The following is an 18245-nucleotide window of genomic DNA, read 5'->3' on the forward strand; positions in this document are numbered from 1 at the left end:
TTCAGTATCTCATTATACATTATATAAAGTAAGTATGCAGCATCATCTGTTGAACATTTACTCTTTTTTTGTCTTTGGTCTCATCAGCTCATCATCATCTCCTCACTCTGAAGTTAGAACCTGGTTTCTCGTTCTGGAGCCTGTGGGTGAAGAAGGCGCTCAAGTTCAAGTCCAGTTCAACTTAGAACCATGTGGAAGTATAAAAACTAAACTTAATGCCGACTGAGAAATCCTTTTAAATGATGCTTGGCCTCCATACTGCAGTAACTTAACAGAACATTTCAGGTAGTTTTCAGTATTTATCTGTTGATCAGTGAGTTTTGTTCCATAATGATAAACTAAATGAAACAAATAATTATTTCCCCAATGTGAAGCATGACAAGTAGGACGTGGCTGAAGTAAAGAAGATGACAACAATAGCAGGTTACTGTGGCTCAAAAACAACAAAAATATTAAAAAATACATACTTACATTTTTATCTCTACTTCTCAAAGTGCCACCCGGGTGGTGAACTGTGACTGTTGTTATTATCTGCAGAATAAATTGAAGAGTTTGATATTTTCCAGCACAAATATATGACCAAAGAATGTGTTTCACTAGATATAAAATGAAGACTTCATTACCTTTTCATTGTCTGATATCTTTTCCGTAGGCTCCGGATGTATCTCCAGGATGTGCAGCATGGCGTCGTGCAGTGTCAGGAAGAACATTGATGGTTGAACTTCATCATCAAAGAAGCAACAGTCGTGAAGTTTCTCCAGGATGTAATCTGCCGCCGAGGAGAAAGACGATAATTAGACATGGCTGATTATCTATTTAAGTCATTTTTCAAGCAAAATGCCCAACATCTGATGATTCTAGCTTCCTAAATGTGATAAGTTTGATGCTCTCAACATCAAACATCAAAGACATTCAGTAAACTGAATATGTTTGTGTTTCAGAAGGGTGTCGTGAAGCCAGTTTGGGCATTGAACAGTCCTGAGGGGAATTTTTCATTATTTTATAAACTAAACAATTAAGTAATATGTAATAAACTACTGTGAAACAACTGCCAGCATCATGAATAGTTTGTCACCTTTGTCAGAAGATCATTTTGTTTTTACATTTAAATCACTACTTTTAAATGGTACCCTGAAGACAAAGCACAAACATAAGAGCGCTCCAAAACAAGGAATGCAACAAAAATGAAAACACCTGCTCTCTAAGCAGTTTAGCGCACAGCTTATGATTTTCATCCTCGTTGTGTAACATTTGTACATTCGGAGCATTTATTTTTGTGCCTTTATTTTTGTATACAATTTATGCACAAGGGTCACCCCATCAGTTTTTATTCTTAAATAATCATATCCTAAATGAAGATGACCCACATAACACAGACTGTCCACTCTCCAGCTGGCTCTGGTTGTAAAATAAAAAAAAAAACTTAGTATGTTTTGTTTTGAGTTTCTAACAGAAGTGACACAAACAAAGAAACAAAATTAGACTTCACTGATGAGTTTTTTTTTTTTTTTTTTTTTTTTACACCTGTCATTTTACATAAAAAAAACTCCTACTAACAAATAAAGATTTGACAAATTAGTGGTGTCATGACAATCTGCATTATTAATGATTAAATATTGAGCTGTAACTGTTGCAGTTTCACACATACGATCACAAGCCACAATGTAGACCTCAACTTCCACACGGATCAGCTCCTTCAGCATCTGCAAAAAGTTAGAGATGATTCATTAAAAGAAAAAAAAAGCTACAGTGGAATAACTGATGCTATTGTTGCTATGAATGAACAACACACTGTTTTAAGTCCCTTCAGGGCAGAAATGTCCAGGAAGGAGACAGCGGCAAAGTCCAGGATCAGGCTGTGGAACTCCACTCTGGGAACAATGATGTCAGTGGGAAGCTCGGCGTTCCAGTCGATCCGGACAGGAAGGTCCTTAAAGTCTGTTGGCAGGTCCAGCTCCTCCGTGTTACTCTCGTCCTCTAATTCCTCAATGGGTCCACATGAGGTATTCAGGAAGCCTCTCTGCAATGGAAAAATATTGTTTTAGTAATTTGACTTCACAGATGGCTGCAGCTCATTACAGCAGGCACAGCTACATTTACACTGCATTCATGGCTACAGCCAGTTCACACCAGTGTAGCCGAGATTATTTAAAGTCAGAGCAAATGTGAAATGTAACAATTTACACAGTTGGTGTGTTCCAAATGGCGAACTTGTTTACTAACACTCACTATTTTGAGAGGATAAGTGCGGTCACACTGTCAATGAAAAAAGATGCAGTGCACTACAGCTGCCTGGATGATGCACTAAAAACAGGCCCAAAAAAGTGGTGCTTTAGTTAACAAACAAACAATAATCACTGTATATCAGATATGTAAGATCAGCAATGCACCTTTGACAGTGTTTGTTAGAAAAACACATTGGAAGAGAAAAAAATCTGAACTTTTAAATGTTTGCCTCCTTGGACAGGAACCATCTCCCATTCACCCACCACCACCACCACACACACACACAAACACATTTACAAGGTACTGGCACAGCTTTTACATTTCAAAAGATACATTCATAGTCTAGTCTAGGTCATATCTTGCACCCTCTCCTAACAAAATGCCGTCACTTAGACGTAATTATACCATCACTACATTAAAAATGTATTGTTAAAGAGTAAAAACTTTTACTGTGCTGACCTGAACAGAGTAAACTGATCAAAGCAGGAAGAGATAACCATGAGAGTGTAGATATTTTTTTTTTAATCACTTTGTGAAAGTGTTGTCAGAGTAAAAGTGTGTTCTTTATATCAACAACATGATCTTTTCTTACTGATGTCCACTGCAGGTCACCCTTCTTCAGAAGTTTGCGGATCATCCGCAGCGCTTTGTTCCTCTTTCTCAACACTCGCAGCGGGTTAAACCCAATCTGAGAAGAGAGAAGTGCACCTTGAATCATAAGTAGAGAATGAGTTTTTTTATTTGCCTGTTAACAACATGACCTTTTAAAGATGATTTTACTGCATCTTTATTGGATATATTACATCCCATGCATATTGTGGATATAAAATACAATTCCATTCTTTTACTTTGACACTCGACAGCCAGGTGAGACTTACAGCTTCCACCAGTTTGGTCCTGAAGAACTCAATGTTGGCAAAGAAGATTGGTGATGGGATCCTGAAGATCTTCACTCCCTCTGGCTCATATATCTGGAGACATCACGATACCCAAATCAATGCAATGTCATTGATAAGAATAGTTTATCTGTTCAAACTAAGATGCAAACATTTAACAGAGAAGGAGGAATGCAGGGTTGATTATTTATGAGCTCTCAGGTAAGACTTACTGTATAAAAATACAGGCCCTGCTTGTGGAGATTATAAACACATTTGGAATGAGTTTTCTATACTGCAGGTAAAAATAAAATTCTGGCACTTTAAAAACACTTTTATAACGCCTCAACTCCTGAAGAGTCTAAAATAATGAAATAAAAGTAAAGTTAAATGAAACCTGATACTGTCATGGGCAAATGGAAAATCCTTACATACCCTGGTGGACCTTGATAAATAATAAAATATTATACAATAGATGTTTTCAAGGAATACTTTGACACATTGGGAAAGCTTATTACCAGAGAGGTGGATGAGAGGATAATTTTTTCTCTCCAGAGCATGATATCAATCTTCTCATCGAACTATCCGCCATCCAAGTATTTCTTTAGCAGACGTTACCATAGACACCAAGCCAACTTACATCGATGTAGTCCTTTCTGTCTTTGTAGATGTCAGTTCCCTTTATGTTGACCAACACACTGCACCGTGGGCTGAAACATAAACAGACGTAAATACTTCAAAAATAATGCTCTGAGATTGTGGTTTAAATTTAAAATCAAAAGACTTATGCTGTGTTTCAAAAGGTGAACTTGTGTACTAACACTCACTATTCTGAGTGTATAAGTGCGTTAACAATGTCAAGTACAGAAACACGCAGTGCACTACAAGTACCAGGATGATGCACTCAAAATGGTCCAAAAATTAAGTGCGTAACACTGGACAATTTCCACCCTAAACGGTTGCCATCTTGGCTACTTAGAGGAAGGGGCGGGGCTACGACATAAATCATTTTTTCAAATGAAGGCATCTGAAGAAGCTGCAGCTGTTCAAAAAGACATTCAATTTAGACTGTCCAGATACTAACAACTGAGTCCTGAAGACGACACTGATCAGCTCCACACCGAGGCCTGCAGCCAATCCGAGATCCAGCCCCAGCAAGACAGCTGCAAAGCAGGTACCCAGCCACACCACCTGGTGAGACACAGAAGAGTTCTTTAAAACAGCAATATGACTTTTCTAATGCCAGATAACACAACATGAACATAGTGATTCCTCAAGTGCGGAGATTTGTGTCTTTAAAAAGTGTGTGACGTCTTACACAGTCTGGTTTGTCCCGCCTCCACAGGTATGGGACATCTCTGAACTGCATCAGCATGCCCTTCAGGTTGACGATGACCACAGCACCCAGCACGGACTGTTAAAACAAAGGGTCAAAGGTCAGATTCCAAAGATTTAAATCATATAATGATGTCCGAGTCTCCGTAGAATTTGAGGTTTACAAACCTTTGGTAGTGGCTCCAGAAGGAATCCAATAGCCAAAGTGACGATCATCACTATCAGAGCTGAGAGTAAACTGGCCAACTGAAAAGTACAGATGAGATATGGAACTGCAAAAACTACTGACATAACACAACAAACGAAAACATAATATGACAATTTCTGTTGCTTTGGTTTATAAATTCGGTTTAAATGACAAATATTAGCAGAGTAATACCATACATTGCTCCCGAGAAAACTCTAGTGTAGTGTTGTTTAGAATTTTTGCTGGTTCTCAAAACCAACAAAGTTTTTTTTAATTGAATTTTTTTAAATTTACCTAAGCCACTCTTCCATGCAAAAATGTATTCAAAGTTTTGAATTTGATACATCAAGTGGATATCCTCATAAATGTCAATCTTTTTATTACAAAATTCCCTCTTTTTTTCCCAATCCACACCGAAAGAAATGATTATACTGAGCAAAACCTGTTTCAGTGTTCATATTCACACCTGAATGTTGTTTTAAGACAGACTGGGAAAGTTGTAAAACTATTCTTTAGTTGTAAATTGACACATCATACTGAGTAGTTACTGAGCAGTTTTTCACTACTTCATGATCAGATAATTAACCTGAAGTAAAGTAAAGCATCAACATGCAAACAACTAACACAACTACCTAAGAAGAAGCTACTGAGTTTTTACAAATAGTTCCTTTACAACAAACCAGACGAAAGGGTAAAAAAAATTATGAAGTAATTGGTAATGAATGCATAATAGTTTGTGCTGCTTATCAGCTGGTTAACAGTTAATCAGAATGTCCTTATGAAAAAAAATCTATTGCTATTCCATTTCACAGATATTAATGATTATTATGATTCATTAGTAATCTCCTAGTCTGTTCTTTAGCCATTGATCAACTGTGTACTCCATGAATCTGAGCTGTTCAGGAGCTCCCCATCAAAACACTTTATTAGTTATCAGTTCATATATGATTGATTCCTCCCTCATTCCTCAAAAACTTTGTATATATTTTGTGCAGGATCTTGTAAAAGTATTATCCAATGAGGGAATAATAAAACACATGATTTACTAGTTTACCTGAGTTTTCCCACCCGTGCTCTCCTGCACTGCACTCCTGGAAAGAGCTGTGCTCGCTGCAAAAGACTTAAAGGAAGCTCCAAAGATGTTGCTGACTCCAAAAGCTATCAGCTCCTACAGCCGGGTCACAGGGAACACCTCTTTATCACATAGATCACACACCGGTCCTGATTAAACCTGGAGCTTTTACCTTAATGTTGTGAATGTTGCAATGTTTTTACATACCTGGTTTCCATCGATGGTGTAATCATGTTTTATAGAGTAGATTTTTGCCACAGAGAAGGCCACAGCAAAACCCACTATAGCCATCGGAAATGCTTCCACTGCCGTCTCCTGGAAGATGTGCAGGTTTGGGGGCATCGGAGACTCATAACTGAAATTATACAAGTCTGTCAGACTGATGTCTGTTTCTAATATTAAACTCATTGATTTGACATTTACCTCCAATGATAATATGACACAAAACGTTCTTCTGAGAAGGTTTTTACAAATTGGAGACATCAGGAAACGTATCTTTCCTCTAATAATATATATTTTAACAGTGTAAACCTGTCGTAAAAAAATTCCAGTTCAGTGGTTAAACTTACACCGACTGATTTTTGGGACATTAAGGGGAAAGTGGTAACAAGCTATAAATACAACACTATATCCTATATTATAATCATAAAGTAACAGTTAGCCTACTTATACATCCAGAACTTGCAAAGTCGTATTTGTTTCCACCTGACAAATTTAAGTCTAATTGTCAATCTCCTGTTCACTCTGCTTTACTCCACCAATGCCTAGAAGAAACATTGTTGTTGCTCAATTGCTTCACTAAATTTAAAGTTGCTAACTTTGTCTGTGTTGTTTTGTGCTGGGTGGGCAATGTTTTCTAAGTTTATTCAACCTTTTTTGTAATTGAAAACAGCTACATGCTACTGCTAAAAAATATTCTTTTGAGAGTGATGAGACTGAACCAAAATAGTAAAAACATGTTTTTTTAAAAAGAGCTGAAAGACACTAAAAACCTGTGTAAAGATGGGGGAAATGTAGAATCAGGTGCTTACTCTCGAACCATACCTTTCACAAACAGTACAAGTCGTTATGCAAGTCGATTTTTGCAGCTTTATCTTTTAATTTAATGAAAGGACCAGCTTGCCTAAATTATAAGAAAGGCTTTTTTTTTTTCAACGTGATTACAGAATAGCATGATAGTTACACAGGGATGTACTGAGTAATCCTTTCACAGCACAGAAAACAAATGTTTAGTGGGTCCTTTGCTTTGATTATCACCTCTTACCCCTTTGGAATATGGCCAACAACATCAATGCCATATATCGTCTTGAAGTCGAATGCATATGAGACTCCACATGCAATAACAGTCTGGAAAAGAAACGACACATATGACTAAGTGACAGCTGGAAATTGTAAATTTAAAAGTTGAAAAATGAAACACGTTCATTAACTGCGAATTGTTTCTTTGAACTGACATGAAATCTTTCTTTTCAGTACCATTAATGATACCATAAATCAGTTTAATGATTGTTAACTTGGTTGGGACTCATAAAAAGTCCCAACCAAAATTACTGTTTAACTATTAAAGTTACTGTTTATATGATTAATAATCCTTTAACATCTCAGGTTAGGACAACATTAATAGGCTTTATGTCGCTGCTCACCATGATAACCTCTATTGGGATGGGCACAGGCAGCTTGGATTTGAATCTCTCATTTAACTCCTTTACAATGAGCACCATCACCATGATCACCAGGGAGATCACCACATCACAGACATTGCTGGAGGTGATATTGTTAAAGATGATCTCCAAGGTCTGAAAAATTAAAAAACAAAATAAAACAGGAGTCCAACCCACAACCTGCACCCTCCATGGCTGTGATAAGCAGACAGAAAGCTGGTCTGTACTCACATATATGATGGAAAGCGGTCCACTGATGCCTTGGACCTGCAGACCCAAAATAAACTTGAGCTGGGACACCAAGATGTGGATGGCAGCTGCTGTGGTGAAGCCAGAGACCAGAGTGTCAGACAGGTACATGACAACAAAGCCCACCTGAAGTATACCCATCGCCAGCTGGAGGTGAGAGAAGAAACAGAGAAGAGACAATCCTGCTGGTTCAAACTGGATTACAAAATTAAAAAAATCAATAACAGACAAAATAAAGTAGGAAACAATAAAAAAAAGAAAGAGAAGTAAACAAACAATATCTTATTGTGCTAACCCTTTTTACACTACACATCTTATTTGACATCAGCTATCAACTTTTTTTTAAATCATACTTAATTTCTCATTTTAAACAGCCTTTGGGTATTGTCACCCAATAATTTAATAATAATAATAATAATAATAATAATAATAATCTTTTGAGGCATTTTTTAAGAATGACATTTGGAAATGTATTTGTTTTAAATGTATTTCCTCATGCTCCTACTGCTATGAAACTCACTCATCTGAATGAGATGCATTGAATAGTGGGAGCAGAAAGTAACATACACGCCATGGGCACTACTCTTTTCTTTTCTTGGTGGATGTTTTGGGGCCACTATATAGGGTGCATATACAGTAGATACAAATACAATGGGGTAATATTTGATAAATATAGGGTGCCATGTTGTAATTAGGGGGTGGGTTGGGGACAGCACAGCACAGTTTTCGGTGGATAAATCATAAACCACTTTACGGTTCACGCCTTGTAGAGACACAACGTGACACTGACATGAAGGTCCTGAAATGGACAGGTGCGTGTATTACATGCTTTGGCGTGATACCAGGTTGCTTCGCTATCTCCACCAAACTACAGAATGGTCTGGTTGCATCCATATTTTTTTCTTCTATTGGGGAGAAACACCTTGGCTTGTTTTTATTACTTTAGACCAATAGCAATCGTTTTGGGCAGCAATAAGTCTAGGATGCAGTAACGGTGTTTGTGCAAAATAATCTTGGGTGGAACTTGTTTTGGTGGACACACACAGCTAGCAGAAGGAGAGGACAATCTTGACCAAAATAGTGAGCCAATGGAAAGTTTACACCAACATTCTACCTCAGTGATGTTTTCTTTCACAAGATTTTGTCTTTCTTATTGTTGTAAGTGAGGTGGCTTCAGATAACTTTGCTGCTATATAAATACAATTCACAAAACTTGTGTGTAACTCCACCACAAGTTCAGTTTAATTTTACCTCTATAATACTTTTGAATTGAGAAAGATAAAAGGGAATTTCCCCGGAGAATGTTGACTCTATTGAAGAGATGAATCGAGTGATTACTGTGAGGTGTTTAACCTGCATGATGCCGGCGAGGAAGGACACAGAGGAGGCCACCAACACTCTCTGCTCATCTCTCGTCAGGCCTTCAAACCCAGTGATGTTGAAGGGTGGACCTTCGTCTGGGACCAGCCTGGTGACCACCGATCCAATCATCAGACACAAGACTGGGAATGGACCTGCAGGGAGGATGGCAGATTAATTGAATTGTAGCATTTTGAGAGCAGCAATAGAAAGAAGGAGACTGGCCTTACCAACTGAGATGTGTCTGGAGGTGCCGAGGAAAAAGTAAATGATGACAGGGAAGAAGGCGGCGAAGAGTCCATACCAGGGTGGCAGAGAGGCCAGCAAACAGTAGGCCAGACCTGCAACAAAAACACAGGTTTACAGTATGATACTACTGTTCACTTCACTTCACTTCACTTCACTTCACTTCACTTCACTTCACTTCACTTCACAGTATTTTAACCACGTGTTATGTTCAGGCTACAGTAGTCATGGTCATTAAACATGCCATGACAATAAAAGGAATAGGAATAAGGAATTTCTGCCCCTGACTTCAAAGTAACAGCCCCATTTTTCTGATCCATCTCCTCCCGTAAGAATGTTCAGTTACAGACTCTTTTTTTTTTTTTTTTTTTTTTTTTAATTCATACCAATAGTACATGACTACAGTTGCATGGATTGCTCCCAGTTCTTAGATCACACAGTGGGAATGATGCTTCTGATATCATTTTAATTTCGTTGTCAGATATTCTAACGGTGAAATGATAACTTGTATGAACTGAACTCAACCAACCACAGCAAAAAAAAAAATCAAAATCATGGTTCCCTGAGGTGGTGGGTGAAAATTTGACCTTTGTACCCCAAAATGAAAATATAATTTGTTGAGAATGTTTTGACACTTCTAACACTGTAATAGTGCAAAGACACATCATCCACCCACGTTTGGTCCCAATCTGATTGGTTCTGTCAGAGACATGATGTCACTGCATTAAGTTTAAGTTAATATGCCTCCATTACACCAATGTAATTCAAAGTATCAAACCATTCATTCATATGCAGTAAACTTGACTCTTACCTTGCAGGACCGCCACCAGGCCGGTGCTGATACCTGACACGATGTCACTGAGCAGCCACTCTTTAAATTGATAGACTTTCAGCCAGCCGATGACCGGCAGAAGAGAGAGAGCTGCGTTCTTTGCTCGTTTGGCATCACATCTAAGATGATACATAAACCAAAACATTGTGTCCATGTTAAACAGGAAAACAGAGTTGATGGACGGCTGCATTTAATGAACTATAGATGGAACAGATTTCAGATTTTGACAGTTTAAATGAGATGGTGATTGATTTTTGACTTTGAAAGAGGTGGAATATGACTGAGTAGAATTAGAAGCATGGAGAGGCAACAGACAATAAGCAAAAACTGTGGGAGAGACATTTGAAGGCTCCGCCTCCCATTCTACTTTTGGAAACTCTAGGAACCACAAGTAGACCAGCGTACTGAGAGCGAAGTGCTCTGCTAGGATTATATGGTTCTATAAGATCTCTAAGATATGATGGAGCCTGGTCATGTAGAGATTTGTAAGTCAGCAAGAGAATTTTAAATTCTATTCTTGATTTCACAGGAAGCCAGTGAAGAGACGCTAAAACAGGAGAAATATGATCTCTCTTGCTAATCCCGTCAGTACTCTTGCTGCAGCATTTTGGATCAGCTGCAATGTTTTTAATGAGTAATTTGGACATCCTAACAACAAGGAATTACAATAATCTAGCCTAGAAGTAACAAACGCATGTATTAGTTTTGTCTAGTTCAGTCTAATGCAGTTCCTTTGATCCGTGTAACATCTTCTAATCGCTGTTATAAAATCGTGTGATCAATCGTATCAAAAGCAGCACAAGTACAGAGACAAGTCCGTTATCTGAGGCTTTTAGAAGATGGTTAGTAACTTTCACCAGAGCTGTTTCTGTGCTATGATGAACTCTAAAGCCTGAAAATCTTCAAACAGATCATTCCTTTATAAATGATCACAAAGTTCATTTGCAACAACTTTTTCAAGGATTTTAGAAATAAACGTCAGGTTGGAAATTGGTCTGTAGTTTCCTAAAACAGCTGACCTAGAGTCGGCTCTTTAAGTAAAGGTTTAATTACAGCCACTTTAAAAGCCTGTGGTACATAGCCGGTTACAATAGATAGGTTGATCTGATCTAATATGGAAGTATTAATTAAAGGGAAGACTTCCTTGAGGAGTTTAGTTGGAATGGGATCCAGGAGACAGGTAGATGATCCAGATGAGGAAATAATTGTTGTTAGCTCGGATAGCTCAACAGGAGAGAAATGTTCAAAGTATAAATCTGGTCTCTGTGCCTAACAACACATCAGTGACAGTAACAGGAAGGGTCTGCCCGATTCTCTCCCCAAGAAGAAGTTAATGAAGTCATTACTGCTGAGAGCTGAAGGAATAGAGGGCTCAACAGAACTGTGACTCTTTGTCAGCCTGGCTACAGTGTTGAAAAGAAACCTGGGGTTGTTCTTGTTGTCCTCTATTAATGATGAATAACATAAAGTCCTGGCCTTACGAAGAGCTTTCTTGTACAATATTAGACTATCCTTCCAGGCAGGTGAAATTCTTCTAAATTAGTGGAACGCCATTTCCTTTCCAGCTTTCTCGTCGCTGCCTAGCAGAGCGTAGTTTTGAGTTGTACCACGGAGACAACTTACTCTGGTTCATTACTCTCTTCTTCAGAGGGGTGACATCATCTAGACTTGTAGCAGAGATACTGCAGTGTTTTCTACCAGATGATCCACTTGTGTGGGACTAAGATCAACGTAGATGTCTTCCACTGCTTTAACACATGGCATCAAAGAGGATAAGCATGTAACTGCTTCTTTAAACTTGGACACGGCATCATCTGACAGACATCTACTGTAGTGGGATTTATTCTCACATGCTGTGTAGTCCATTATTGTAACCTCAAATGTTAATAAGAAGTGGTCCGACAAAACAGGGTTTTGAGGAAATACAATTACATTTTCAGTTTCCATATTACAAAAGCAGATGGAGGGTGTGGTTACCACAGTGAGTGGGTTTATTTACATATTGAGAAAAACCAATAGAGTCTAATAATGAGCTGAAAGTAATTATGACTAAGTTTAGGTCTCAGGTTAATCGATAAGCTTGAGTGGAAGATTGCTACCACTCCTCCTCCTCCTCCTCGGCCTGAATCTCTAGGAATATGATAGTTAAAATAACTGGGAGGAGTTGCTTCATTAATACTAAGATATTCTTCCTGTTGCAGCCAGGTCTCTGTGAGACAGAGCAAATCAATCTGATGATCAGTTATCAAGTCATTTACTAACAGAGATTTAGACCAGAGAGATCTCATATTTAATAGTCCACTTTTAATTGTCATGTTTTTTTTGATCCATTAAATTGATAGGATACATGTTTATAGAATTTGTATTGATACATCTTTTGTTGAATTTTTTTTAAGATAGGTGGTCTGGGTACAGACACAACCTCTATGGGATGTTGAAGGTTTTGGGTGAGTGACAGCTCTAAAGAAGCTGCAGAGTAGCGTATAAGACTGCAGCTCTGCATCCTGGCCTCAACCCTGGATGTCAGGTTTTAGGGGTGTTTCTAGAAAGAAGAGCTGCACCATCTAAAGTAAGATGGATGCCGTCTCTCCAGAGCAGACCAGGTTTTCCCCAGAAAGTATTCCAGTTGTCAATGAAGCCCACATTGTTAGCGGGACACCACCTCGACAACCAGTGGTGAAGTGAAGACGTATGGCTAAACATGTCTACATAGTACTAAAGCATGTCTTGAAGCTTTACTGATGCTGGCACATCTACATGAGAATAGGTCCCTGCAATTACCTTTACCTTACCTATTTTACAAAATAGACTGTAACATTAATTTAGCAAATATTGGGACTATTGAAGCTCTACATGAGCCTCAGCCAAAACCTGAAGAGTATTTCTGTAGTTTTTAAACTGTTAACATCTTTTTTTTTTCTTTAGTTAAAAATTTCAGTGTTAATGAGACCTGTTCTGAAGTCCCAAACCTACCAAACCTTTAAGTAATTTAAGGATCTAAATATTTATTCCCGATATTTTCACATACAAAACAGTTAAAGGGTAAAAGAGAGTAGCCAATTTGCAAATACAGTTGTACTACTAGATCCATAAGAAATGAAATTGCAGGGCTCAGTGTTGGTGAGGGCAAAGACAGTAAATCATCTCCCAGGGAGGGAGAATATTACCCACTTTTTAAGTAAAGCCGAGTAAATGTCAGTTTTAAAAGCTCATCATTAACATCAGTTAACATCTTGATACAAACAGTTTGCTACAAGGGTTTTACATGCAATAAAATATTTAAGACAGGTGCTTCAAATTAAAAATATGTTGAGTATTTTTTGATAATTTCTCAGTTTATTTTAAAAGTTTCAGGCCTGAGACCTTCATATAAAAAAGCTTTATGTCTGTGAATAGTCTCATGTTGGGTTGCAGACATATAAGGACAGATAGCTGCTGCATTTTAGGTTTTTTCACTCTCCACAAACTGATATGATATTTTTCAGGTTAAATAAATGACTAAATACATTAAACTACAAGTTATTTTTAGACTTAAAATAAATGGAGAGAGAAACAAACATGTCTTTAAAACTTAACCTTAATCATCATGACTTGACTTTACTTTAAACTGTAAAATCTTAGTTAAACAAAGAATATATGATAGTATGATGCTACAACTCTCAGGTTTTGTATGCAGACAAACTATAGTTGATTACAATGAGTGTACGTTAATTTAAATTTAAAAAAAGTTTCCGTTTTATATACATTTTTTCCAAACTCTTCAGTAAGTTCATATTATTTTCGTTTATAAAGGATTCAGTTTAAAGGTTATTTGGTTGTTAAATGTTAATTAATTGTTAATTCTTCAGTGATCATAAGTCATAAATTGCACAGAAAACAAAAGCATGGCATGTTCCTTACGTGAAGTACTGTTTGACGTGGTCCAGCATGGTTTTGCGCTGCCTGTAGACCTTCTGGTGCTCCTCAGCGAAGGACTTCTCAGAGTACAGCGGCCTGGCCACCACATACTGCTTAGCTCCCGGTCGCATCATTTCGCCTCTGCTGCCTGGAGGTCCACTGGTTCCTCTCTATGTGGCTCTGAGATCCATTAATCACATTAGATTAGGAAGATGATCCTGTCTTGCCTTTGAACATCAGTTATCAAAGAACATTAACAGCAAACAACAAAGGTCCAGACCTCCTAATACAGGCAAAGTACACAAACCAGGTCAAGACCTGCTCTGTCCTGGGAGAAGATTTATCTGGCTCCATTTGAGCTCTAGAAACAAATTAATACCAGAGAGGGTTGTTTTGAATTTTAGCTCTGAAATTTGTCAGCCTCCTGATTTTCTCAAGATCAACTTTTCTTTTCAAGATCTAAATCACTCCATGGAAACATTAACAACCTTCAACTGGAGCCCAAACAAGAATCTCTGGTTGGAGTTTCTCCATGCCCTCATTTAAAGACAGCAGCTCCTCACATACCTGACGGTGTCCTAATTTATCTAAAATCCAAAAGTTTCCACGCTCTCCTCCTCCTACCTCCAACACTTGGAGATCAACTGGTGCCTCACCGGGTTTTATCATTAATAAATGCCACCCCTGTTGCTTATCACAACTGTAATTATTAACAGCAATTATGATGAAGTCTCTGTTTCGTACAACTTGCTGGACACACGCCTTATCATTGTTCTTGCTGATATCCGTAACCCGCAATTTTCAGTGCAGGGAGGATGTGAACAGGACAGACAGGACAGCTCATTGTTATAAAGTGGAAATCAAGTAGTTTTTCAGGTGTGTGTGTGTGGGGGGGGGGGGGGGGGGGGGGGGGACTGCTCTGAAGGTTTGCAGCAGTGGTCCGTACGCTTCAGGGGTGGAAATAGTTTGTGAGCTGCAGGAGCCAAAACTGTTTGAGAAAAAACTGCTGAATGTAAGTATTATATTTCCAACATGTATTCCTCACACGTGGGATTAGACACCCTGGTACTCTGATAATCATGTCTGCAAGAAAGTTAGAACATTACAATTTAGAATTCATGAGCAGTAGTGAAAGAAGTGATGAGATTCTTCACTTTACTAGAGTTCCCACTATAACAATGTGTAAATAATGGAATATTATTATATATGACATTAGTAGATCATTATTAGTGAAGCATCAGTGTGTGGGCAGCATGTTATTGTTGTTCCAGCTGGAGGTGGAGCTACTTTGACCTACATTATAAATAGTTTTACTGTTTGTAAACTGAACGCAGATCTGAAGTGTTGTGAGATGGCTATACTCTTTGTATTTTAAAAAGTTAAATTATCCATTGTTTCAAATCTTCATTTTATAAGTGCAATATGTCCTCCTTAAATATAGTGAAGTGAAAATTTAAAGTATCACAAAATGAAAATACTCAAGTACAAGTACTTAAATATTGTACTACAATACTTGAGTCAATGAACTCAGCTACTCTTCATCGCTGTTCATGAGTCACCAGCACCAATCAGTACCAACCAAACTGACAAGAAGGAGCAGGTTTGTGTGTGTGTGTGTGTGTGTGTGTGTGTGTGTGTGTGTGTGTGTGTGTGTGGTGTGGTGGGGGCGGGGGTGCGGGTGGGGGTTGGGGTTTCCTCTCACTGGTTTAATTGCATTCAGCAGGAATGCAAACATTCGAGGAAAGTGTGTGAATGACCTTATCGAAATGTCTGCTCAGAATTAAGTGGCAGTGATGTCGACTGTTTGTAGAGGCTCAAACTCAGTTCAGGCACAGTTCGTGGGAAAGGTGAGAGTGTTTGTGTGAACCCACATACATGAATACATCCTTTTGTAAAAATCGATGTTTTATATATTTTATTTTAATCAACATGTTTTAAACCAGCAGCGATGGTGTGACATTTTGAATGCTGTCCTGCACACTCTCGGGTTAACCCTCGTGTTGTCCTTGGGTCAAAATGACCCGTAGCTGTGTTCAACCAAGTTCTATTTTATTTCTATATTTTCATATTTTTTGGGATCATTGGTGACAAGGATGCTGTGAGGGTTTCTTTAAACAAAAAAAATCCCCAAAAACATAAAAATATAGAAATAAAACAGAACTTGGTTGAACACAGCTGCGGGTCATTTTGACCCAAGGACAACACGAAGGTTAAACTGTGTGTCTGCGATCGGGTAGTTTCGGCCCCCCCTTGCTTTGTCACACAATGCTGAGCGATAAGCGACAGCGCAATAATTTATATCTGATTAATGTTGCAGCAATAGTCTGATAATTGCATCAAGGTCAAACACTTTCCATTTGGTTGAAATTTATTTCCATTAATAACAGAGGCTGAAGAGCAGAATGATGAATTCATGGCTGCGTGGGTGTGTTGTGTTCATGTACTATATGGAAAGAGTTTTGGGACAACATTTTAACAAGTAAACAATACTCACATACAAAAGAGACAATCTCCAGTTTTAATTATGATTTTCAGTATTATTTCTTGTGCAAAAACTTTGAGCATTATGTGTCATGTTTTTCTGCTCAGTCATTCAATGCAATCTATTGGCTAATCAGCTACGGCAGTAATCAAGCAATAATTCAAAAGCTAAGGATTAGGATATCATTAACCAACGACACCAGTTCAACAGGTACAGGTTAAAAAAACAAACTGTTTACAACCACTACAACCACAGCATAATATTGCAGTTATACTGTGTGTGGGATATTTTCTTAGAAATACTGCGAGTGACCGCTCGCAGCTCGGTGGAGTGGCAGCAACATATCCAGTTCTCCTCATTTTAGTTAATTGCTAACATCAGCATGCTAAAAACAATTCGTATAATATTGAATTGCAATGATAACATTTTCTAATTCATACTATACATAGAGTAGAACTGAGACTGATGGGAATATCCATTAATGTGTGTTTACCTTCTGGTAAAAGAAAAGACAAAAAGCACCAAACTGATATCATACTGTAGATATCTGTATCTGATATTACATGATAACCCACACAGTCATCGTTGAGATATTTCAGAACCGAAGTTGATAAAAACTGACTGATTATACCAAGAAGTAAAAAGATGTAGAGACATGATTTGATGCAGTCTAAATAATCCTGATAAGCTGAAGTCCACTAAGAAAGAATTTCACAAACCTGTGTGGGTAGTTTTGATTCGCTACTCAGCGTTTTATGACCCATCACCTCTGAAATATGTTTGATTTTCTGATAGTCTCATGCAACCAGAAACATTCAGCTGTTCTATTTGAACTGGTTGAAAAGTAACGATGCATTGTATAATTCTCTGTGTATTTCGACCTGCCCATGTATTCACCAGCTCTGACTTTTTGAATGCAACACGAGAAACACCATAAAAAGTGAAGCTATTTCTTATCAAGATAATTTGGACCTGATGGAAAAACATGAAAAAGCAATGTGATAACTGCAGTGTGAACTTTATAACATATGTGATTCTACCTGTGAGTCCTATCTGGTTTTTTTATCAGACAGAAGATAATGTGCTTTTCTAACCTGATAACAAAAAGTACAATAGTGTCAGTACGTAAATGTCTTTTGCTGCAACCTCACCAAAAGAGAACATAATTAATGCTTAATACGTTTGTTTCTTCAAAACCTCGCAAAATTCTAGAGAACAAAAATATTTTGCACACAGTGTGCTAGACTGTCCTGCAGGTGGGAACAGAGTGTAGAGAGACAGATAGGGGATGATGTGCATTCAGACAGAAGTAGGATGGTAAAATCTGATTGATGTTGCAACACTGTGAGGTCTCTGTTCTAAAATTATGGCTAAAGTACAACAGAAATGTACACTTTCTTTCAGACACCTCTGAAGGGAAGAGACTGACTACTATGTAAAAGTCAAAATAAGGCTTTTCACCAACTGCAGTCCAAGAGGAAAAGTAGAGAGGAAAAACACAAACTATAGAAACAAATATCTGACAACCCCAAAGCTTTCTAATCATGGCACTTCCACGGAGCGAAGAGTAATACAGTGAACATCTTTATTGTCACCCTAATGCGTTCAAGGCTTGTGGCCTTCATCATAAAGGTTCTCTTCACACTATAAGAGGAGTTCTTATCTCTTCAGATTGCACATTTCTAACAGAAAACACACATTTCAAACTGGGGTACGGAGTTAGACACATACCAGCAACTAAAACTCAGTGTCTGCTGCATTGGTTTTAACAATGTTTGGGTCTCCCAACTTTATACATAGAAAGGAATAACCAAACCACTGGAG

At 38.0% G+C, this 18245-nt stretch overlaps 1 protein-coding gene across 1 annotated transcript; it reads right to left on the minus strand.

Annotated features, from left to right (window-relative positions):
* Positions 1-113: 113 nt before the first annotated feature.
* On the minus strand, positions 114-14073 carry LOC138202710 (chloride anion exchanger-like). Its single transcript, XM_069156968.1, has 20 exons — positions 13943-14073; positions 10022-10161; positions 9195-9305; positions 8959-9119; positions 7588-7752; positions 7339-7491; positions 6960-7042; positions 5903-6050; positions 5678-5791; positions 4605-4682; positions 4420-4515; positions 4186-4292; positions 3742-3811; positions 3105-3197; positions 2819-2914; positions 1793-2020; positions 1649-1703; positions 624-769; positions 472-531; positions 114-140 (listed from the first exon to the last, which is right to left on the minus strand). Exons 1-20 carry the CDS (start codon positions 14071-14073, stop codon positions 114-116), a joined length of 2262 nt encoding a protein of 753 aa, XP_069013069.1.
* Between the last annotated feature and the right edge of the window lie 4172 nt (positions 14074-18245).

This window comes from Embiotoca jacksoni, unplaced genomic scaffold, assembly GCF_022577435.1.
Source record: "Embiotoca jacksoni isolate LCO1_2020_lvr unplaced genomic scaffold, fEmbJac1.0.p SCAF_21, whole genome shotgun sequence".
In the NCBI taxonomy this organism is placed as follows: domain Eukaryota; kingdom Metazoa; phylum Chordata; class Actinopteri; family Embiotocidae; genus Embiotoca; species Embiotoca jacksoni.